The sequence below is a fragment of the Vombatus ursinus genome, unplaced genomic scaffold, assembly GCF_900497805.2.
Source record: "Vombatus ursinus unplaced genomic scaffold, bare-nosed wombat genome assembly UNPS02014814.1, whole genome shotgun sequence".
Lineage (NCBI taxonomy): Eukaryota > Metazoa > Chordata > Mammalia > Diprotodontia > Vombatidae > Vombatus > Vombatus ursinus.
In genome coordinates this window covers 16,137,669-16,163,444 of record NW_020954592.1, presented here as the reverse complement: position 1 = coordinate 16,163,444, position 25,776 = coordinate 16,137,669, and the positions used below count along the sequence as shown (strand labels likewise).

General features: G+C 35.4%; 1 protein-coding gene across 1 annotated transcript in view; it reads left to right on the top strand.

Annotated features, from left to right (window-relative positions):
• EPHA6 (EPH receptor A6) overlaps positions 1 to 19,618 on the top strand; it is a 1,252,883-nt gene extending 1,233,265 nt beyond the window's left edge. The window contains 3 exon segments of the mRNA XM_027835345.1: positions 275 to 468; positions 17,586 to 17,735; positions 19,504 to 19,618. Coding sequence (XP_027691146.1) covers positions 275 to 468; positions 17,586 to 17,735; positions 19,504 to 19,618 — 459 coding nt within the window.
• Positions 19,619 to 25,776: the final 6,158 nt, after the last annotated feature.

The following is a 25,776-nucleotide window of genomic DNA, read 5'->3' as shown; positions in this document are numbered from 1 at the left end:
GGTCGGACCTATGCTTTGGAATGATTTTATTGGCATCTATGAGAAAGGTAGATTGGAAAGGGAGAAGTGTAGTTAGGGGTTTATTTTAATAGTCCAGTCAAGAAAGAGTAAGAGTGTGAACTAGACTGGCAAACATAGAGAAGGGGACAGATCTGAGTGGTTGTAAAGGGAAAATCAAGAAGATGATGACTTGTATATAGTAGGCATTTAATAATTGATTATTGAATGGAATTAAGTGAAATGTAATAGACTGATGTGTTATTTTTGTGTTTAGGTAATTCTGTCCATTGAGGAAGGCTACAGACTCCCTGCTCCAATGGGCTGCCCAGCATCTCTCCATCAACTGATGCTCCACTGCTGGCAGAAAGAGAGAAATCACCGACCGAAATTTACTGATATTGTCGGCTTCTTAGACAAACTAATCCGAAATCCCGGTACCCTTCATACTCTGGTGGAGGACATACTTGTGTAAGATGAAAAAGTTACTCTTTTTCCTTGACTGTGTAATTACTTCCAGGACAAGAATAGATAGAGAAGAGAAACTCAGCTCTATCAGCATTGAGTTGCCAACCTTTTGGATATATAAAGCACATTTTATTTATCAGCTGAAATTGCAAATTGTTAAGACTATAAAGAAAAATGGATTTTTTTTTCACACAGGAAAGCCATTTACTTGACTTTTCTTCTCTCCATATCTAATCTTTTTGAATTGCTTTCTTGATATTTTTCCCACAGGGACCTTTGATATTTATACATTTTTTCACTATTTACTACGGTTTCTTTACCATTTGTAGTAGAATCTATGTGTACCTAAGCCCCACTTATAATTTTCCTGTCTGTTCCATGCCCTGTCCATCTGTTTGAGATGGAAGGTAAAACAGGGGTAATTTGTGACTTGGCTAGGAGCAGGAGTATTTCCCTGATGGAATGGTCTCACTCTGCTCCCATTAGCTTCTCCAGAAAGACTGATGACAAGACAGGAAAATGATGACACTGAAATGCCATTTTAAAAACAGTTGGTTGAATTTAGAAAATTGACTTACTCCTCTTTCACTACAGATAGTTAGGAGACCTGGGGGCTAGACCTTGTTCTTTTCATTATCTCTGTGACTCTGAACCTTGCAGTGCCTTGCTTTTCTTATCTTTAAAGGGAAGAATGATATTATCTGCCCTATTTAATCCAGAAGCAACATAGCATAATAGATAGAGAGCCAGCCTCAGAATCAGGAAGACCTGGATTCAAGTCCTCCTTCCTCTGAAATAGGCTGTGTGAGCCGGAACAAATCACTTAATCATTCAGTGCCCTCAAGCAACTGCCTGAAAATAGAAGTTGCAGGAGAGGTGCTGGTGTACGTTAATAGTAGATATTTCCTCGGCCTAGAGTTCCCCATATGGGTGAAGTCATAAGTTTCCTCCAAAAAAATCTACATCAGATGATTATTATTAAGATTAAATGACACAAAAAGGGAAAGAGCATAAGTATTTATTAAGTACCTACCATGTGCCAGACACTAGGCTAAGGACTTTATAAATATCATCTCATTTGATCCTCGCAACAATCTTGGGAGAAAGGTGCTATTATTATCTCCATTTTATAACTGAAGGGACTGCGGCAAATAGGTTACATGACTTTGCCCAAGATCACAGCTAGGACGTGTCTGTGGCTGGATTTGAACTCTGGTTTTCCTGACTCCAGGCACAGTGCTCTATTTACTCTGCCACCTAGTAACCTCAATAATAATCAACTCTCAATCATCTTTTTAATTTTATTAATTTAATTAATGAAGAAGGTTGGCACATATAACCAAAATCATAAGTCGACTTTTTCACATGGTAACTGGGTAACCCTGCTATGTCCCTATTTCCCATTAACAAATGGGATATATATCTGATGACAATATCCTAGATACTGATTGCTGCAGAAGCAAAGAATCAGAGTACAGTTATCCCTTCCACATCGCAGGGATGTGGTGCTCCCAAGATCTGGAAACTCTGCATAAAATTTTTTGGCCGTCCCTTCATACCAGAGAAGAAGTCTGAATTTTTTCTTTTCTTTTTCTTTTATGGGGTATTTGCAGTACCTTACTGTAAAATTTGGGTTGATATTACACAATGCTGTACATATATTTTATGCACTTCTGAGTTTCTAAACTTTTTCTGTGTCATCTGCTGGCCTTTGCATGTTATCTGCAACTTCCACTAAACTCCCAAAAATTCCCATTTAATTTCTTATGCCAACCCATAACATATTGAAACCATGATGAGGAAAGTCATGATGTGAAAGGGATAACTATCTATAAGACTATTTCCTCTGGAAGAAGGGGTAGTTGTATCCCTCCCTCCAGTAATGTGAGGAGTAAGCATCTTAGTTGGATTTTAAAGTTACTAATGAGGGGGCTGAGATAAAGACAGAACAAAAAGGAGACAAAAGCTAACAGTCAAGCCAAGTCAAAGTTTTTAGAGTCACCTGAAGGTCCCCAGAGACCAAAAGTCTGTGGCTTGTATGGATTATGTTCATGGAGGATATCCAAGAAGAAAGGTCTATATAACAGGCTAGAAAGCATCAGTCACAATGCTATAGTAGCCATAAAAAAGATGGGAATTAAGATTTACACACGCACACACACAAGTTAAGTTTATATATAGTTAATAGATATGTGTGTGTATATACATATATACATGTGTGTGTGTGTGTGTATCTGTTGGGAGCAATTATTCAGTCCCAGAGTTTAATCTCTGGATGGTCAAGTGGAAGAGTTTGTGACTGATCCTCTATCCTGACTAAGATCCGTGTACTGCTGCTGCAGTACACTTCTATTTTCAGTCATTAGTGATGATGGTAGTGAATATGACTGGAACAGAGGCATATTTGTCACGGAAGTGAGAGGTAGTTGTATACCCTTAGTATACCTCTGGAATAAGAAAAAAAAAGATAAATGTGGTTCTTAAGCTTATCATTCCCTGTGCCTTTTTAACTTAGTTTTGGGAAAAAGATATAGAAAACTCAAGGGAGTAAAAGGAAGACTGTTAAATCAGAGAAGAGGCAATAAGCTAAATAGTGTCTTATTTGAAGAACTTTTCAATTTATACCGGTAAACTTTCCTGTTCAAAGAGGAAAGAATATTTACCACATAGCCTTCAAATCAGAATTCTGTAAGGATGATTTTAGTATTTAAGAAATTTTTGTCAGAACACCACAAAACTAACCAGAATGGCATATCTTCCCTGTCAATAAAACATTTCTAATACTATTCCTTGACTTTAAACTTTTTGATTTGTAATTTTCCACTCATTTCAAAAAGCTTTCAAGGAGAAGTACTTTACAGACATAGTCTGACTACTAGTGTCAAAGAGGTAGAAGTCAAAGTAGCATAGGTTTATAAGTATAAGAGGCCTTTAAGAGCATCTAGTCCAACCCTTTAATTTTAAAATTGATGAAACTGAGACCCAGAGAGGTAAAGTTACTTGACCAAAGTCATACAGCTAGTTAGCCAAGATTTAAACTCAGAGCTTATGACTCCTAGTCTGGAACTCCTTCTATTCTATTATGTTATATTAGTTAGTCAATTTATTAAGTCCTTACTATGTTCCAGGATACAAAGAGAGATAAAAGTCAGTCCTGGCTCTCAAGGACCTTGTAGTCTAATGAGGGAGACAACATTCAAATAAGTATATACAAAAAAGATATATACAGGATAGATTGGGGATAATTAACAGAGGGAAGATATTAGGATTAAGAGGGATGAAGAAAAGCTTCCTGTAGAAGATTAGATTTTGGTTGGCACTTGAAAAAGCCAAGGAAGCCAAGAAGTAGAAACAAGGCCCCCTATTGCCTCTAGAACAAAATACAAACTCTTATGTTTGGCATTTAAACCCTTCACATTCTGGTTTTAGTCTGACTTACAGATTTGTTTCGCATTATTCCCCATTCATACATTATATGTTCTAGCCCAACTGGTCTACTTTTTCTCTAATGACATTGCATCAGCAGTTTCCATGCCTTTTCATAGGCTGCTCTCTATAACTAAAAAGCACAACCTTCTATTTCTTGGAACCTAACTTCTCCCACTGTCATGACCCTTAACCTCTTCCCCTGCCTCCTTCCAAGGATTGGAGAGCTAGGAGTTACTGACATAAGTATCCCTTCTCCTGGTATGGTTTCAACAGACCAGGACAGACTCTCCTCTAAGTACTATTCCTCCCCCAAATCCAAGGCCACCCCCACAACTGAATGTGCCTCAGGTTCCATAATTCCTAATTACAGATCTACCAATGATCTTCCCATTACACTATACTGATTCTTTCTGTCTTCAACTGGGTAGGAGAGCATTGGCATTACAGGAAGGCAAAATGTCATATCATAGAGGCAGAAAATAATAAATGAATAAAAAGTGTTTAATAACACTTAATATGTACAAAGCACTATGTTATGTATTGGGGATACAAATAGAAAAGCAAGACAGTCCCTGCACTCAAGGTAGGAGACAAAATACAGAGGAGGGCTCAACTAATTAGAAAATCAAGAGGAAACTCCCATTTGTGGCAAAAAAAAAAGATGGTGAATGCATCTTTAATGTTGATTTTATTGATAAAACCATATCTCTTTCTTATATTGACCCATTTAAAAATGCCAAGGGCTTTAGCATCAAGAACTTTCTTTTCTGGGTCTTCATTAGCTGTGGCTACTGACAAGACATGAGCTGCAGCCCATTGGTGGCAGGTGGTCAGCAGTTAGGAATCATGGTTGAGATGGTGGCAGTGGTTTTACTCAACTATTGGAAGCTATTTCATGTTTCTCTTTCTGAGTACTTTGCTGCTTCAGCTAGATTGGCTTGCCAACCCCAATGGTTGGCTCATAGTTGGTGAGGATGGATGACCCCTTCTCCAAAGGGGTTGTTTTCCTAAATGATAGCTTTGAGGGGCAGACTAGAAGCAAGGGCAGTAGTCTAGGGTAAGCATAGGGTGCTACTGTTCTTGGAAGCCTCAGCATTACCTGCCAGTTAATGACAGTTGGTCAGTCACTAGTGATGATGGTGGTGAATATGACTGGAACAGAGGCGTATTTGTCAGGGAAGTGAGAGGTAGTTGTATAGGTATGCATGGAGAGCTTTAAATACCAGACTAAGGAATTTGGATTTGATCCAATAGGTAACAGGTAATTAGAGGCACAGAGATATAATCTTAGAGCTGAAAGTGATCTTCATCCAGGAATTCTTAACCTGAGGTCTGTGGGTTGATTTCAGGGGGCTGTGAACTTGTATGAGAAAAGATTACATTTTTATTTTTATTAACCTCTAACTTAAATTTAGCACAAATTTTAATTAGAAATGTAAACAACAAAACATTATTCTGAGAAAGGGTCCATAGGCTTCACCATACTGCAAAAGAAGGTCCATGTGGAATACTATTGTGCTATAAGAAATGATGAACAGGCTGACTTCAGAAAAACCTGGAAAGACTTGTATGGTCTGATGCTGAGTGAAGTAAGCAGAACCAAGAGAATGTTGTACACAATAACAGCCATGTTGTGTGATGACTAATATTGATAAACTTAACCCTTCCTGGCAATACAAGGATCTAAGACATCTCCAGAGGCCTTGTGATGGAGAATGCTATCCACACCCAAAGAAAGAACTATGGAAGCCGAATTGTTATTTGTTTTCTCTTCTGTTGAGTTTTGTTTCCTCTTTCTGATGGTTCCTCCTATTGGTTTTAATTTCTACTTACAACATCACTAATATGAAAATATGTTTAATACGAATGTAAATGTATAGCCTATATCAGATTGTGTGCCGTCTTGGGGAGGGTGGTGGGGAGGAAAGGGGAGAAAAATTTTAAACTCAAAAGCATATGGAAGTGATTATTGATAAATCAAAATAAATTAATAAAAAAAAACTTCTTCCTTTTGGAAGTCTAAATTAAAAAAAAAAAAGAAGGTCCATGAATTTAAAAATGGTTAAAAGAACCCATAACTTAAATCGTTCTTTTCCCCAAATTGCATTTAAGTACTTACTGGGGGAAAAATTGTGGAGGTGGAGCTTTCTTGACCTGAACAATCTACCCATGAAGTCTAATAACAATTTGAAGTGACAGATGCAACTGGCCCCTGTTATAATTCAGTCATTTAGTCAAGAAATATTCATTGAAAACATTATATATAGAACTTGCTACTAGTTACTAGAAAGTAGATTTTAGCAAAAAAAAAAAAAAAAAGAATGTTATCCTTACGGGTCAGACCAAGAGCTACAGAATAAATGATAGCATGGTTTAAGTGAATTCAGAAGTGGTTGAACAGCCAGACCTAGAGACTTGTCATTAATGATTCAATTTCAGTCTGGAAGGAGGTCTCTACTGGCATGTCCTAGGTATCTGTGCTTGGCCTGTGCAGTTAGTCATTTTTCTTAATGGCCTGGATAAATACATAATTTTATATTTGATGGCATACATCAAATTTGCAGATGATACAAAAGATAGTTTGCTATCACATTGGTTAAGAAAACCCAGATCCAAAAAGAGATCAATGGGTTAGAAGATTAAATTCAAAATATTAGGAATAAACATAGCTTTATAAGTAGGTCAAAAAATCAATCTCACAAGTACAAGATGAGGAAATGTGGCTTAATAGTGTTTATCTGATTTACGGACTTCAAGCTCAATGTGACAAGCAGAAAATGTAATGTAATCTTAGGACATGTTAAAAGAGGTATAGTATCCAAAATGAGGGAAGTCTCATAGTACTCTTCCTTGATCAGATCACATCTGAAACACTGACTAATTCTGGGTACCCTCTCTTAATGAAAACATTGATGAGTGGAGAAGGTTCTAGAGGAGAGCAACTAGTATGTGTCTCAAGATCACGTCATTTGTGGATTAATTAATGGAATTAGAGATACTTAACTTGGAGAAGGTGGGAGGGAAGGAATAAGCATTTATTAAGCATGCACTACTTGTTCCAGGCATTGTGCTAAGTGTCATACAAATGTTATCTCATTTGACCCTCACAACAACCCTGGGAAGTAGGTGCTATTATTATCCTCAGTTTATTGCCGAGGTAACTGAGATAGACAAAGGTTAAGTGACTTGCCCAGTGTCACATAACTAATAAATGTCTAGTGAGTCCAGATTTGAACTCAGGTCTTCCTGACTCCAGTTCCAGCATTCTATCCACTGTACCACCTAGTTGCTGCTGGGGTGGGATAGGAGACAGGGAATATGACAGCTATCTTCAAGTACCTGAAGAATCATCATGTGGAAGAGGGATCCAGCTTGTTCTGCTTGGCCTCAGAAGACAGAATTAGAAGTAATGGATGGAAATAACAGAAAAGCAGATTTGTTTTCAGTGTTAAAGAAGCACTTCCCCCAGTTACTGTATAGCTAATCCAAACACTGAATTGGGATCCTTTGGCAAATAGTAGATGTCCCCTCACTATCAGTCTTTAAACAAAGGCTAGGAGACCATTCTGGGAATATGTTAGACTACAGAATCCTTGAGATCTCTTTCAATTCTGAGATTCTATGACTTGAGCCAGTTCTTTCCCAAGCCCCCAACCTCAGTCCTTGTCCAATTAGGACCCCCTTGAAGCCACTGTAACAGGAAGGACACATGACTCATTTTGTATGAGAAAGGAGTAAAGGAATTCATCAACAAGCATTTATTAGGTGCAAAATTAAAATAGCTCTTCAATGAAAGCTCTTCAGGTTCTCCTTGAAATATTTCAAGAAGTATTTATTCTTCTTGAATAGATTAGGGAAAAGAACATGTATACATATATACATACATATGTATGTATATTGTTGTTCAGTCATTTTTTCAGTCATGTCCAACTCTTCTTGACCCCATTTGAAGTTTTCTTGGTAAAGATACTGGAGTTATTTGCCATTTCCTTCTCCAACTCATTTTACAGACGAGGAAACTAAAGCAATCAAGGTTAAGTGACTTGCCCAGGATCACACAGCTAGTCTGAGGCTGGATTTGAACTCGAATCTTCTGCTGCATCACCTAGCTGCCTGATATGTATTGTATATATACATACATATATATAATACATATATATACACACAAGTTTATAAGCCATTTGGGAAATTAGGAAAGGATAAATGTCAAAAGCAGCACTTGAGCTGAAATTTGAAGGAAACTAGGAATTCTTGGAGGCAGAAAGCAGAGGAAAGCAATGAGTGCATTTCCAGGATGGAGAATGTCTATACAAAGACACTGAGATGAAAAATGAAGTGCCATTTATGAGGAACAGTGGGAAAGCCAGACTGATTGCAGTATATGAAGGGAAGTAGTGTTTAATAAGGTTGAAAGGTAAGTTGGGGTCAGGTTGTAAAGGGCTTTAAAGGCCCAACAGGAAAGAAAGGAATCAAGAAAGCAAAAGAAGAAATCAAAAATTATTTTGATCTTGGAAGACTAAAAGACTAGGGAGATGATAGGACACCTGATAGAAATAATGAAGATGGAAAGCAGTGCTATAGTTAAACATTTCCAAATTATTGTGATATGGCAATCACTTGCACATAGAATATGCATTTTACTTTGTGAATACCAATACAGCCTAAGTTGGTCATTTGGATTTACTCTCCTATTTACAGTACCCTTTGCTTACAGACGGACTAATGCAAATAAAAATTTGCTCATGTCTATATTCTGTATAACAGTTATACCCATAGTTATAGTACTGGTCCACCTGATTGACCAATGTCTTCTTTTGTCATCTGAAGATTCCTTTACTTTTCCCAGAAAGTGTTTACCATGACATTATTAATTAGGTGTTCTGCCTGAGTGAAGGCTGTAGAATTAGGCCTATTCTGAATTAGATATTAAATTAGCTAATTTAAGCAAATCGTTAATATGGAAATTCTTTAGCTTCTGGAAATAGTACCATGCTTGGCAACATCTTGTCTCTCTTTTCTCTGTTTGATGAGGTTGGCGTTGCTTCTGGGCTAATTTGAATCCCACATGTACAAAATATATAAAACGACTAGCTTCTGTCACTATCTTCACTATCCTAGTCCTTTAATTTCCTGTTTCCTGGCTGAGGAATATTTGCAAATTACATATATCAATAGGGCACTGAAGGGTGAAATATAGCTGAAGACCTGATCTCAAATCAGACACCCAATATAGTTGTTGAGTGCTTTAATAGGCAAAGCTTCTTTCTAGTGAGTCATAGGAAATTTGGTCACTGAATGGAATTCAGAAATTGTCAAATGAGGAATGAAAGTATCTGATTTAAATTTCCCAAGCTTGAGTAACAAATAAATGAGTAATAAATTTATAGATAATTACAGTTTTTCTTTCATTTAAAAAAAAAACTAAGTAAAAGTTAATATGTAAAATTTGAATCACAGTAATCTTAGAACTGCAAAAGTGACCTTAGTAAATCTAACTTTAAAATAATTGTCACCCATTCCCCATTACCAGTAAAAATCACCACAGTTTCTTTAGCTCCCTTTCAAAGATTAAGTATTCCAAGACTTGGCTCACCCCTGTACAACTTTCAAAGTGTGGAAGACATAATGTTCTATTGAGGATTTATCCAATATCGGGTATAGTAAGCATTACTTATAAGCTCCTAAATGTTATAATAATGTTAATATTTACACTGGGTTATATAATGGAAGGAGGTAGTTGGTATGGGGGAAAAAGAACTGGGTCAGGAAACCAACATTCTCTTACCAGTTCTGTCATTAACAAACAATGAATTTGGTCAAATCTTTTAACTTCTATAGGAATAGTTCATCAAGCATTGGACTTGGAATCAGGAAGACACAGGCTCAAATTCCATCTCCGGGACTTATTAGCTGTATGGACATAGGCAAATCACTTTATCTAAGACTCAGTTTCTTCATCTATAAATTAGATAATAATAATAGTAACTAACATTTATATAATGCTTTAAGGTTTACAAAGCAATTTATACCCACACATGTGTATACATATAAAATACATATATATATATATCTTCATGTGATCATCATAGCAACCACATGAGAAAGGTACTATTATTATCCCCATTTCACAGATATGCAAACTGAAGCTGAGAGAGATTAAGTGATTTGCCCAGGACTTACCGCTGGGGGGGAGGGGCAAAAAGGGAAGGGACTCAAAACAGGAAAGTGGGAGAGAACACATATTTATTAAGCATGTACTATATGCCAGGAACAGTACTAAGCACTTTATAAATATTATTTCATTTGACCCTTATAACAACCCTCTGAGGTACGTGTTATTATTATCTCCATTTTACACAGGAAACTGAGGCTGAAAGAAATTAAGTGACTTGTCCAGGCTTACACAGATAGCAGGAGCCTGAGGCCAGATTTGAAGTCAGATTTTGTGACTCCAGGCTCAGTGCTCTATCTACTGTGCCACACAGCTAGCTAAGTTCTGAGGCAAGATTCAAACTTAGGTTTTCCTGACTCCAAATCTAGTACTTAAGTACTTAAGTGACTTTCCCAGACTCAAAATTAGTAAGTGATCAAAGTCAGATGTGAATTCAAAAGGTCTTTTTGACTACTAGGTTCAGTAATCTGTCTACTGTGACACTTACATGCTACTTCCTGCCTAGCAGGGTTGTGAAAATCTAGTAAGATGGCGTGTGTAAGCACATTGTTTTTAAAACTTAAAGTTCAAGATACAAGCTGTGGCCAAGGCCCCCCAGATACCATGGGTTCATATGGACCAGGTCCAATCTAACTGACTGATTGACCCCACTCTCTTTGGTTCATTACCCTGATCAGGAGTACTCCAAGAAAACTCCAAAATAAGACTTGGACTTGACATGATCCTTGAACCTAAAATACTTGTCTAGATTTCCTCAAATGTGACTAAGAGAGTCCCAAATTCCAGCAAAGACACTCCATATACAACACAGGTATATGATATTGGACAGCCTTTATTTCAATGCAGCAGAAAATGCTGGATTGAAGAGGGAAGGACTCACAGGAACCCATGAACAGATGTAGGTATACCCCCACTAAACCAGCTCATTAGACTCCTGCCTTCTCTTAGGCTAGTATAGAAGTACTAGTACTCGTACCAGTACAAGATCAGAATGGAACCAGCAACAGGACAGGATTAACAATGAGGCACCTAAGCTACGACTCCATGGGTCCTTACCATTCCCCTGCTTAGGGTCTGGAATTGTTCCAAAGCTATGAGAATAACTGTTGGCAGGTATGGGCTAATGTCATCTGTGAAGCCTGGCAGGATTCAAATATAGGGAGCCAAGCTCTTCATGGCAGTACTGTCTTATGTATCTCGGTCTTTAATTCTTTCTTAATCATGTTTGTTTTATCTTTTCTATTTTGCCTTTCATTCTGCTTGATAGAAGAGGCTGAAACAAAATAGGATTTGAAGTTTGCCTTCTTTCTGACTGCATTTTTGCCATCAGTAGAATCCTTGGTTCTTATTACCCTGAAACTAACTAAAGAAAGCCTTTTCTGTTGTTCTTAGTATTTTTCAGAAGCTTTAACTAGGTCTGGACTGTAGCCATTCTGACTTAATCATGACCTTTCAGGTCATGTATACTTCCCTTTTGTGTTTCTTGCAGATTACATGCTTTTTCTTTCATATCCCCCAGTGCTCTTTTAAAATCAGAATTCATTGGAGATCACCCTACACTGCTACTGCCTTTCTAGAGTCTCTGTCCATGGAAGCATAACTGTCATTTCTCAGAACTTTTTGAAATCTGCTTTCCTAAATTTGAATTCAAATTGCGTTTAAATAAGGTACCTATTATTGCCAATTTACAAGGAGTATTGTTTCCTTTTTGTTTGTCCACATAAAACGAATATTTTTGTTTCTAGTACTCAAATCATTTTTTATAAATAACAACAGATTCTGGCCAGCCTGAGTGGGAGCCTGTGCATTAAGGAGTTTTTTTGTGGATTACTTGGTGATTTAGAGAGTGCAGAATCTGGGTCATGACATAAGAAATTATTAAATGTTATGGCATGGAGGAGGAGAAATGTTGTCACAATTGTTTTTATCCCTCTGCTACACCTTTACATGATACTCCCAGACCTTTCCCGGGTTCTGCTGCCTCCCCCTAACGTCAGTGCTCCTTCTGAATAAGCTGTCTCTCTCTTACACTATTTTTTCCAGATCTCCACTTTACATCCTACAAAAATCCAGACATAAACTAAGGAAACTGAGTTACAGCAAGAAATATATGACGTTAAAGCTAAATAAGCATTTCATTAAATAGATTGCCTATGTCATAAATGGGGACCTATGAACTATTCAACAAATTTACCATTTAAGAGAATGCACTGAAAATAGATAAACGAAGCCCTGTTACCTTGGACTGTTACTAGAACATGAAAATGGCTTTACTAAAGAGGACTTTATGTTCAAATCAATATCAGTAAATACATCCTAAGCCCCTGAGTGCTGGTTATCACAGCAGTTTTCTACGTACCAGCACTGCAGGATAAAAAATATGAGCCATGATCCCTGTCATCAAGGAATTTACAATCTAGCACCATGTCTATATCATGATGGGTGTTATTATATTATGTTGAGGTTATTTTTGTTTTGTTTTCATTTAAAAGGGTATCCCCTAAAAGAACTAATAGCTAGGTATTTAGATAGGTTCTGCCTCTGAATATATGCAACTTTTTTTTTAACATTTTAAGGTTCCTTCTAGAATTTATAATTATATGACAATATATAATATTAGATTATATTATATGTAGAACAATGAGCTGTAGAAAACACATAAAAATGGAAACTTTCCCTCTTATTCATGACAGTTTTAAAAGCCTATTGACAAGATATCTAAAAAAAACCTCTTAGTGTCAAAAATGTTACTCCTTTGAGTACAAATATCCATTAAGCTAAGAGCCTCTTGGCTAAGTAAGCTTTGCTTGTTCATACCCTGTCAAAAATAGGGGTATATGTTTATTGTTCATTTAACTTTAGAATGCTTATCCCAGTTCTATAGGTATTCTAAATCTAACAATTCAATACTGGCAAGATTTTTTTAATATTCCAACCCCTCTTTGTTTTTGATAGAAAACAGCAGATATTCAAGTTGTCCACCATTCTGCATCATGAACATTTTTGTGCTGTAGGTGTTTTTTATAAAGGTACCTTTCACTGGTGGATGGCTGACACTGTCCAAATAACAGAGATATCTACATGTTCAGTAAATGGCAGACTGGATTTATCATCCTGCATGATTGATAAGAGAGGACATTTATTATTTGCTAGATAATATTCCAAAGGATTCATCTGTAGGTGATGATATCAGGTCCTAGCCACTGGCATTTCCTACCTACTTAGAAAATAAAGCACAGATGAGTTATTACATGGTTGCTCTGAACAATGAGAAGACCCTGACCTTATTAAATCTACTGTCAATGAAGCAGAATAAAGGCTAAAAAGTAACTAGTTTACTAGAGGTGTAGTAATATACAACTATGTGGAAAAAAAATAAATTGTGTTGAAACATTCTGGGAACTCGTGGCTCCTTTTCCAGGGAAAGAGGTCAGTTGGATAGTATGCAATATATTCTTTAGTGATCTTTCTGTACTAAAAGCAACAAATTGGCAAATTGCATGTCACTTGACAAACAATTATAATAAATTGTGTAATTTCCAGAGGTATTCCATCATTATTTCTAAAGAGAGAAGTTGCTTGGCTATATCACTGCAGATTTAGCATAGTGTCTGACACTAAAAAATGTTTACTGATTGATGCAAAAGTACAAATGTTTGCAGAGGAAACCACAGAATAGGATTTTCTTAACCTTATTATCTAACTTTACCAAACTCCCTGGGAAAGGATAGGGAAAGAATGAAAGCCACTATTTTTTTCTAGATTGTGACATTTATTGCTATTTTCTGACAGATAGAGTTTTATTTTCATTCATAGACAAGAAGTATAATGCTATTTTGATGTTAGCCAGTAAAGTAGAGGAGCTGACCATATAACAGCAGAGTTTCTATAATCCAAGTGGCTTTCTGGACATACTGTGTGAACCCTTTTTTGTGCAAGATTAATCTGTATTTCGTGTCAAGTGTGGAGTCACTCTGAGAGTAACTAAGATGAAATATACTACAACCAAATAGAATTATATAGCAACATGCTAGGTAAAGGATCATCAGCCTCTGTTCGGAAATAATGCAGTAATTCAGTGAGTCAGAAAAAAAGTGGACATCAGCAGTTGTTCTAAGAATCAGGAAACCATGAGATAATATATGTCCTATGTATTATTCCATACATGCCATCTAATCTGTCTAGTTTGCAGTAGAAGAATCTGTTATTTTGTGTGATATAATTATTAATACTATAGCTTGTTAGGTAATATATTTTGAAAGTAAAGCAGAAATAGTAATGCTAGATATAAATGTAGTAAATGTGTTCTGGCTCTCTCTTCCAGAGTCAAGCTAGGCTACATCTCTCTTCTCAGTGTTCCAGGGAGCAACCCTTAGGGGTTGGGGTATCTCTTCTCTACTTCCATTAGCTTGAGGCCTATTGCATTTCTCTCACTCTTAGGGCCCTGCAACTAACACCTCAATTCCATTTAACCACTTAACATTGATTAACTTTTACAAAGGGATATTTACTTTGAAGACAAAACATTTCTTGCAACACATCCAGAGGCATACTCTCCCCTGTATTTATCTCCTCCTATACCACTCTTTGGAGGAGTAGGTTCTAAATGGTTCAGTTACTATAGAACATTGATCCCAGCAAATTCAAATCCAAATGAGACATCACTGCTGAATGAGTCCTTCTGAATGAGTTTCCCTGAGCTTAGCTCAGAAGGTCATTCCTAAAAGTCTCTCCTTGTTCCTTGGGGCATCTAGTCTGTGCTGGCTATAAAACCTGTGAACTCTTGAACTTTGAATGCTGAGGGTCTCTCCAGTCTTTTTGAACTCACAAGGTCATGAAGGAACTACTCTCTTCACCTAAAGCAGAAAAAGATAAACACAGAGGCCAAAGATCCAGGCCCACATGATGCCACAGAGTCTCAGAGAGGGAGAAGGATCTTAGGTCTTTTCCCTTACAAGATGGTCTCTCACCAAACACCATGAGCAAAAGAGTCAACAAGTTCCCCCAAGAATGACTGAGGCAAAAGAGGAGGTTGCTTACACCGACAGACCTTTGTGAATGCCTCCTAAGTTAATCAAAGAACCTCTTTCACCCATGTGTAGTTAATAAAAACCAGTCATAGAATTTCTACACATGTTACAGCACAGTCTATCCAAGACACTTCCCTTAAATGTCATCATGATTCTCCCAGAAGCAAGCTCCCTCACATTCTCCACATTGAGTGATTACATCAGCCAAGAAGGCTCCTGGTATTTGAGCAGTGGCAGACTCTCATTTATTAGAGGAGAGAAATGGACACTGCTCTAGTTCTCTGATTTCCATTTGGTCTAGTCCTTCTACATTTTTTTTAACTTCGTCACTTTTTTAAACCCAAAGGGAAAGAGAAATCTGTACTAGATTGTATACTCTTTGAAGGCAGTGACTATGTATAATTTTTTTGATTCCCTACAACACCTAACAAAACCTTGTACAGAGTAGGCATTCGAGCCAGTTGAATAAGTTAATTGACTAATCTACCTTGCTCAGTTGGAAACTGCTACTCAAGAGGTAAAGTATTCCTAAAGGGAAAGTTTTTGTTTACCCTGAAATACAGATTTTCTTAAAACACTTTTTACAATGACTGTTATTGACATAACAGATTAGGACAATTCTTAGATCTACATTGAAAATATATGTGTGTGTGTGTATGTACTTATGTTGTATTATTCCACTTGATATGTCAATAACATACTTATTACCATATATGTGTTTTCATAGTAGCATGGACATGTTGAGTTTGAAATGTTTTAGAACATCCAGTTTAAAGTGTCCAAAATGACTGACGAGAGAGAGAGAGAGAATGAGAATCATCTGCATGGAGAGGATAATTAAACCTTGGAAAATGAAGTCACCCAGTAAGATAGTGTAGAGAGACAAGAAAAGAGTCCCCTTGGGGTACACTCATAATTAGGGGGCATGATACAAATGATGAACAAGCACAGGGAACTGTGGAGTAAAAATCAAAAGAGAACAGTGTAATGAAAAACCAAAAAGAAAAAAGAATCCAAGGGAAAAAGTGTGGTTAACAGCATCAAATATTTCAGAAGGATCAAGAAGGATAAGGATTAAGAAAAAGTTCATCATATATAACAATTAAGAGATCACTTGTAACTTTGAAGACAGTACTTTAAGATGGCTGATGAGATTAGGAGCCAGAGCTGAGAAGTAAATGAGAGGAAGGGAAATGAAGGCAACAAGTATAGATAGCTTTCTTCACCACTAGCTGCTCTCTGAAAAATGTTTCAAACCATCTAGAAATTACACCAATATGGTTCTTTTATCTGTAAACTATTATACAAACTAATATGCTCTAATAAATTCTTAGTGATCAATATCATATGTATACAGTATAATCTCATAAAGTCAGAGTTCTGCTGGTAAATCACACTTGGCAGTTATTTTTCATTACCTTAGTACAGAAACAACCTTAATGACTTTTTAAAGACAGGAGAAATGTAGAATGAAAGCTGGAATGGATGGTAAGATTTAGTGAACATTTTTAAGGATGGAGGGACTCAAGAATATTTGTAGAACTTAGGAAAAGAACTAGTGAATAGGGAGAGATTGAAGCTCAGAGAGGTCATTATTTATGGAGACAATCTCTGAGAAAAGATAGGAGGCAAGGGATAAAGAGCACAAGAGTACACATAAAAAATTTGACTTGGTAAGAAGAGTAATTTCTTCATTCAAGATTAGAGTAAAGGAGGAGAGGATGGAAGATGATGTCAATAAATGTTCAATACATACTTGTTGAGTAGCTGAGAAAATTAAGATGGTATTTATCTAGCAGAATTAGCATCAAAAAGAAGATAAATATTGATTTGGAAAGGGAATAAAGAATATAGCAAAGAAAAGGAGTACAAAACAGCATAGTAGAGAATTTTACAACAAGCTTATGACTAGTTAAATTTCTATTGGGCAGAACAGACTTAACTAAGTTTACAAATGTAGTTTGAAATGATGAGGATAAGTGTTTATGGAATGTGAGTTTTTTCAGGGTATATTGTTACACAATGGAAGGTAGGTTGGCAACAACAGTAGAAGCAAACACAAAAAAATTTTAAAACAAATTTATTTTGGGCCCAAGAAAACTAGGGTAATTTGAGAAAAAAAAAGGACTAAATAGAAAGATTTTTATTAATAATCATGAAAATTCACATTTACATAGCACTTTATATTATTTGATTCTCACAGAAACTCTTTGAATTAGGCAAGTATTATCAACCCTACTTATCAGATGAGGAAACTGAGGCTCAGAGATAGGAAATGATATACTCAGGTTTGCACAGATAACAAGTGGCAGTACCAGTGCTCAAGTACAGCATCTCTGACTTCATTTCTGAATTCAAATTTCCTTTAAAGAAAAAGATGTAAACATTAAATTCAGTGGTATAAAAAAAAGCAGAGAAACAAAGCAAAGCTTGCTTCACCTGACTCAAATGATTTGCTTCTTTGTTTGCTTGTTTTTTTTGTTTTACAGAATGCCAGATTCACCTGGTGACGTCCCAGAATATCCTTTGATTGTTTCAGTCAGCGATTGGCTAGATTCAATTAAAATGGGCCAATATAAGAATAATTTTATGGCAGCAGGGTTTACGACTTTGGATTTGATTTCAAGAATGAGCATTGAGTAAGTGGTACTATTCTTGCTACTATATTTATTTGCATTGCTATAGATCTATACAGTTGCATGTTATATCTAGTTCACCATGGCTATAATTACCATGCCAATGGCTAAGATGACATTTGCAAGTCTCTCTCCCCTCCTCTGACAACCCTCTGAGTATAAATTAGCTATTCCATAAAATTTTGAATATGTGAATGAGTGTAAAGTTCCCCAAGATTGCACTCTTCCCTGGACTGTCATTATTCATGACCATTTCATTTTAGGGGTTATTTAAAATAATTGGCATAATAGCTTCTTTCTGAAAAACATAAATGTTATTCAAACCTTACAGAAATTATACCAATAGAGTCATTTGGATCAATTATTAGTCATACAAAATAATCAATTATCAACATCATCATATTGGTATACATGTGTGTATGTATACATATATGTATACATACACACAAAGTATAATCTCATTAAATGACAATTTATCATACTCATAAATTATTTTTCATTGTCTCTACTTTCATTTGCCTTTTTTTAAAGTATAGTAATTATTTCAATATATATTTAGTCCAGCATCATAATAGTTAATTGTTCTTGTTCCAAGTAAATATGAAGAACAAAACAAATAATGCAGTGTCCTGCAGAGAATGTGCTGTGTTTGTGTTTCTGCCAGTACCAGCTACTACCTATGCTTGCATGAAGTGCAAATTGGTCTCCATCCTAGAGGAGAAAGTGAAATGGCTTTAAGAAAGCATTTCTACTCTCCAGGGAAATCAGTCAGAGAGTTAGGGAGAATGAAGTGTTCCTTGAAAGAATGAAATCAGGGCTTCAAGGAAGATATCAACAAGGCAAAGGGTATGAAGAGACAGAAGGAATTCTCATCTATATCAGGAGTATGAAAGGTGGAAGAATGTGACACAGAAGGAAAAGAAGGAAAAAGACTACTGAATATTTGGAACTATTTAACAAGTAGGAAACTTCCTTTAGAGAGGTCAGAGCTAGACAATATCTCAAGGAAATAGTTTCTTGGACTCAAAGAATGATGTGGACCTGCAGCTATTATCAGATGATCTATCATCCACTGAAGGTTAGAAGTAATGGCATACACACATACACATTATGCTAGTTGTGGCAATTAAGTATTTCTTCTTGAGGTATATGTGAGACAGTCATTTGTAGACTTGATATGAACAACAGAGACATCTGCTGTCTTCTTGGAATATGAATCCCAAGATGTAATGAAGAGTTTATCAAATGTGTTGAGCACTATCTATTTTTCTGGTGATTCATGTGGGTTCCAATCATTCCACAAGAAAAGTATCTAGAAGTCATAGTTAAGGGTTAGGAATTCCTGGGCAAGAAACTAAAGATTTTAAGAAGAATACAAATAGGGATGTTATTACTGCTACCAGTGAGAGGATAGGACTTCAGAAGAGAAAGACAGATCTGGACATTGAATAACTGGCTAAAAAGAAGGTGTGTGAGAAAAGAAATTTGTATTTCTGAACCACAACTTAAATATAAAAATTATGAGCTCTTAACCAGAAATGAAGTACTCCTCGAAATATCTGAACTCCATTTCTAAAAATAGCTTTTATAAATGTGTAAGTGCCTGAGTTTGAATATTCTGAGCTATGCTCTTGCCACTAAAATTTGTTTGTTTGTTGGCTTTTATTGTTAGAGAGTTTCCATTTTGTTTTTATTAGTTATTGTCTTTGATCAGTAAATGAATCAATCCTCTTGTGCACCTAAGGCCCAATTTTTTTTCTTTTTCTCACAGTGATATTAGAAGAATTGGGGTCATACTCATTGGACACCAGAGACGAATAGTGAGCAGCATACAGACTTTACGTTTACACATGATGCACATACAGGAGAAGGGATTTCATGTATGAAAGTATTATAGAAACAACTGTGTGTTGTGCCTCAGCATTTCTAAAATGGAAGATATTCTGTCTCCTTTCTCCCTTCTGATTCCCCTGACCTCACGAACTACAATCTTATGTTCAGACTATGAACACATTTTATGGTTATGTTTCCAACTTGGATCTTTAATCATATTGCATAGTTCTTCCTTCAATTACTTGCTAATACACTGGCCCACTGCAGACTGTCACCACATACTGGTCAATAACTCAGCATGGATAGGTCATTTTGTATAATTGTATTTGGGAAATGTTCATAGAAAGCAATAGACCATTTGTCCAGGTATAGCTTCATAATTGATGTAATTAGAGTTCACTGGTAGATTGAAAAAAAGCAATTGACTTCTTTTTGTGTTTTGTGATCATGTAGTTTCCAATTTGACATAAATATTTATTTTATAGTTAGCTAAATTTAACTATGGGTGATACTATATTTGTAATAGTTTAATTGCTAGTAACTAATACCTGATCATTCTCAGATGCTTTGCATAAGTGACCAATAATTTATATAGTAAATTCTCATTTTTTGTAGTTATTTGGGGAGAGGGGGAAAGAGAAAAAAAGTGCTTCTAAATCCTCCAAGGCCCTGAGTTTAGCTTTCTTTTTTTAATCAACATCCAATATTGCTATATCATTTACTGTTTGTTGTAGTTTGTTAGTGTCATTTTCCCTTTGATTTTTAATAAGTACATCATGAAAATCATCCCTGGAAAAGCTCTGAGCATATGACACTAATAGCTTCCATGTAGGTTGAGAAAGAGAGATGCATAGTGGAAGATATAATTAAAATATTGCCTTGGGTTTACCTTTAGAAGTTTGTTTGGAAAAAATATCATTATCAGAGGAGCAAAGGAAGTAATTATTCTTTGTTTAAACACTTTGAATGAGATATAAATGACATTCTTAAAATTTAGAATTATTTTATACTAATACTGAGGTACATGAAAATAGATAACCATACCAAGTTGATTGTCAGTAATTAACATGGCAAGATTTTGAGTTTTTATCATTTATTCAAAAAAAAAGGTTACACGATCGTGGTTAGCCATGTTTTCAAAACCTTACATGATACAAATATGCTTTTCTGCCTCTAAGGGAGCATGTCCAGATTTATCCACATGATCATATGCAAACTGAATGTCAACCTGTGCACTTTGGGAGGGATAGTAATGAAGAGACAATGGCTAGATTGTGGTATCCTTGTCATATTCTGATTACTTTTGAACAGGCACCCAAAAAAGCTTATGCAATACATTTCTAAGTGACTTAAAGCTCAGTCATCTTGCCAAGATAATTCCATTCATTAGGCTAATTCAAGGCTCAAAATATTCTTTCCTGTGAAACTAGAAAAGTAACTGCTTGTGACCAGAATGAAGAAAGTAGATGACACCAAAAAGTTAACCTCCCTAAGAGGGATGAATAAGGAAGCACTCCCGGAATAAAAAACAGAGATGATGAATAAAAAAAAAAAAAGATGATGATTTCTACAAATTAGTTTTATTTTATCTTAGGGAGGTTAGTACCCTCATCTCCTAACTTTCTCCTTAAACTGCAATTTCTAGGGAAAATACTCTCACTAGAAACAGCCCCCAGTTTCTTTGATAAGTCATAAACACTCTTTTTCATTTTAAGACTTTGTTGATTACACTATTAGACTAGATTCCTCAACTGGAATTTCTTTTATTGATTTATCTCCTGGTTTAGCCAACCACAGCTTAATTTCCCTTTCTTTACCAAGGCAATACAGCTAAAAAAAGATGGTTTTTGCAAATAGTCCTTAAAATAATCTTAAAACAAAAGCAAACCAGGGTGATCAATCAATTGTTAAGTGTGTGTGTGTGTGTGTATGTGTGTGTGTCTAAAATAGCTCAGCATCAGTCTAAAACTTAGGTGCATATTCTTGCTGTCACTTGCATGTTCAGGCATCTCTTGTAGACTAGATGCAGGCTGCTTAATGCATTTACACAAACCTGGATACATTTAGAGGTAATATAATTTCCATATTTACCTTCCTTCAAATATATATGTATATTTAGTAAGAACAGATATAATAATAATATAAACAAATTTATTAATCGAATATATTTATTTTTATAAAACAAGAAGAGGAAAAAAGCTGTGTGAAAGTGAAAATTGAAATGATGATGATCTTCAGTAAGACTATCCTTGTCCAGAAAATTCTGTGTACTCCAGGTGAAATAAATTTCCATAAATTAGTTTAAAAATTCTGTAGGCACAGAATGTAGTGATTGTAAGGTTAAGGTTCTCTATGGAATACCCTTTTATTTAAAACTTGGATAATCCCCGATCTTGTTGGCTTTCGCTCATTTTTTATTATTAACTAGGCTAAAGAAAAATTTTATAATTTCTGCACCTCCCAGCCCAGCTTTAGAATGAAATGGTAATTTTTTTCCAGATCCATACATCTTTATAACTTTAATTGTAAATTTTAGAACAAAACTTGGGTGGAGGCCAAGGTAGTATGCAAAACTAACCAGAAGCATGGAACATAATTATTCATCATTTCTCCTAAAGATTACTTATCTCTTATATTTGGCCCTCACAGTCATACTGATAGTCACACTTCCAGGGAAATTTGAGAAATATGTTTACATGTTGAATCTGGATATATCTGATGCACAGAAATCAAAACTATTTAACATGCAGAGAATAAAACTTGTCAATAGAAAGAAAATGAATAACCTACATAAAAATCAGAAGTAAGCCTTGGGGAAGAAACATACATAATTGAAATATGCATATGCCTTTAAACTCTTCTTTATAATGACAAATTTACACTATTGAGTTTTGTTCCTTGAAAGACACTATATAAACCAGCTTTCATTCTGCTTTACAAAGATTCACTACCTTACATATCTAGTCCATGTTTAATAAAAAATATAAAAACAATGAATAGTTTCAGAATGAGACAAATTAAGTAAATAAGAAAGTCAATAATAAGTTCAAATTACAACCAGTATTTAGCAAAATTATGGACTCAGTAGAAAAAGAGTGGATATTTATTGAATTCTGTTACAGACGCTATAAGGGGTCATGTATGTCATGGACACCTGGCCAAATAGAATGGATTTGTCCTATTTTCTACTGCATTACCCTTTAAAATTCATTAGCACTTAGCTTCATGTAGGATATTAGCTCTAGGGTGCCATTAATTGAAAATAAAGTAAATTGAAAAGAGTTCCAAAATGAATTGGAATCATTTTCCAGAGTTTTCACTAAAGACTTCATTATGACTTTCTAGTCAATGTTCTAATCTAAACATGAAGGAAATCAAAAAAATGTACTTGTTAGCTTACTTATCATAAGCAATTCTGCCCTGATAATAGAGGGAACAGAAGCAAATATGTACACTTCCTTTATCCTGTCCCATTTTTTTGCCCTAACTGCAATACCACCTAAGCAGAGAATCCAATTCATACTCCTCCATGTATTTATGTAGCACTTGCTATAAGCTCAATAAAAGACATTAAGAGATAAAGGAACACATCATGAAAAATAAAAATAGATTTGTTCCCTGACCCCTACCACCCAATTTCAGGCTCTGTTGATACTAGAAACTGGGATTCTTAAAGGAGATAGGGTTATTACGGATTGCCAAAACCTCATTTTTTGGCTTTGTGATCAACTTTTTCAGTAACTGAAATACTGTGCAATCTCTGGTATTTGGTAAAGGTAATGATCAAATTAAGAAATGTTCTACCCATGAGTATTATAGAGTATAGAGTCTTTATGCTATAGTCATCATTTTTCCCTTTGAGAACACACAATAAATACCCAGAAACTTTGCCAGTAGGCAACAAGTGATGCAATTGTGGCAAGTTCATGGGCCTAAATTCCCATAGAACCAACTTCTAAACTTCTATTTCCCAAATATCCCTAGTCCTAGTGCAGGAATTTTAGCCTCAAATTCTGGAGAACGTGAGTCCTTCACCATCCTTACTGAATTCTGTAAGCTATCTTTCGCTACCACTTAAGGAAACTCAGGGGAGAGACAGCAATCTGTCATCTAAAAGTTTTTAACTGATTCCTCAAAAGTTCCCTTTCACTTAAAGATCCATAGCCCTTGCTCAAGGACACTCATTTCTTCTCTTATCTTTTGTCCAACCCAATCTAATGATCCTGATAAATTTAGTAATGAGTATTGACCTGCTGTGTCTGCATGGAATAATGTCATTTCCTATTCCTCATTTAACAAAGGAGAGAAGTAACTACTCATCTCCATAACCTGTATAGAGATAGTTAAGACAAAAGGAAAGAAAGTCTTAATATTTCAGATGAGTAAAATATCCCCATCTTTTTTTTTTTTAGCTTCCTTTATAAAGATTCTGAGTATCAGGCAAGTGGATTGAACTTTTTTTTAAGAAAATTAAAGCTCTCTCTCTTAACATTAGTGAATTATTCTGAACATTATTCTGTTTTGAAAATGGTAACAGACTTCAAAGTGTGTTTTTGATAAATTTCCATCAGTCTAACATTATCCTGGATTTCACTACAATGACACAGAAAGGTCACTTGGACTTCATCTAAAAGCTTTTTGTTCCTTTATCCTTAAGTTTGGAGAGGTGAGTGTTGCTAAGAAAACTTTCTTGGACTATTCTAAAACATATTTAGAAACATTCTACCTGAAACCAAAAAAAAAAAGATGATTTAGGCATTAGCTCATAGAGCAGATTTGTAAGTAAACAGAATGGAAAGAAGGAACTGTCTCCACTTTAAGTTCATAAGGATGACAAAATACTTATAAATGTTTGGTTGGTTTATACCGAAGCCCTAATAAAAATCTTTGCTCTTTGTCCCATAATATTTTAAGTTTTTCTACTGAAACTAAGGTTGCACATAACCAAAGTAGAAAGAAATGTCTTCTCAATTATCCAAAGTGGCTAATAAGAACCGCCAAAACCACTAGAGAAACAATTAAGCTTCAGTTTTCTTTTAGCTGTGTAGAGCTGATCTAAGAGGTTAAATAGTGACATATTATTGCATTCACCCTCCAAAATGGCAGACACTGAAGACAAAAAGACATTAGTTTTTTTCTGAGCTGTTAAGCTCAGAATGGAAGGATCTATACTGAAGAATGGAAAGAAGTAGATTTTGCTGAAAAAATAAAAGCATTTATTTATCCTTTCTTCCTCCTAGGATTTAAGTAGAAAAATATCAACAATACAATCAATAATACAAATCTTATCAAAAGTTATCTTTTATGTAAAATTATGACATGAGGTTTGACTAGTTTTTCTTCATTCTTCGTAACTGTTAAAAGCAGTTCCTTTTGGAATTCTATTTTATGGACATTTTCTTGATTTTCTTGATTGTGATGAAATATAGATAAGTCAAATAACTGATCAGGACATGAGTGGATTATTCTTTAAATTAGCTAAAGAAAGATAGCTATACCTCAAGCCTCTAATTTAGGTAACACTAGACTCTCCACTTCATCATAAAAATTGATTTTATGAATTCACCTCAATCAGAGGGATAGATAGGCATCTTTGCCCCAAAAGCACTGACATTAACATAAGGAATTAAGACTATAAGAAATTCTGCATTTAAAATATTTATTTATGCTATATTAACTTTTAGAAAGAGACTGAAATAACAATTGAATTGGTAAAAGCTAGCTGAAGATATTTGTGTTTGCAGGTATTAAGAATTTTGAAAATAGATTCCCTTATTTTAACAAATTAAACCTGAACTTACATTAAGAAGTAAGACTGGTTTGAATAGTTCTATAAAAGACTTTTTATAGTTAAATCTCTTCTTTACTATTGTGAATGTCTCAGCCTGATTTGCTTCTACTCTATGTAAACCTAGGACCATGTCACTTTACCTATTTGTGATTAAAGAGGTAGTGTGCTATAGTGAATAGAGAGCTGGCCATGGAATAAGGAATATCTTGGTTTAAACCCTAACTTTTAGACATACTAGCTATGTGACCACAAAGTACTCAGTATGGAGAGCAATACTGTATTGCTATAAATTCCAGATGGATTGCTTACCTTCACCGGTAGAGGGAATTTCTATACGGAAAGTTCCCCACATGATGAACACACACACACACACTCTCTCTCTCTCTCTCTCTCTCTCTCTCTCTCTCTCTCTCTCTCTCT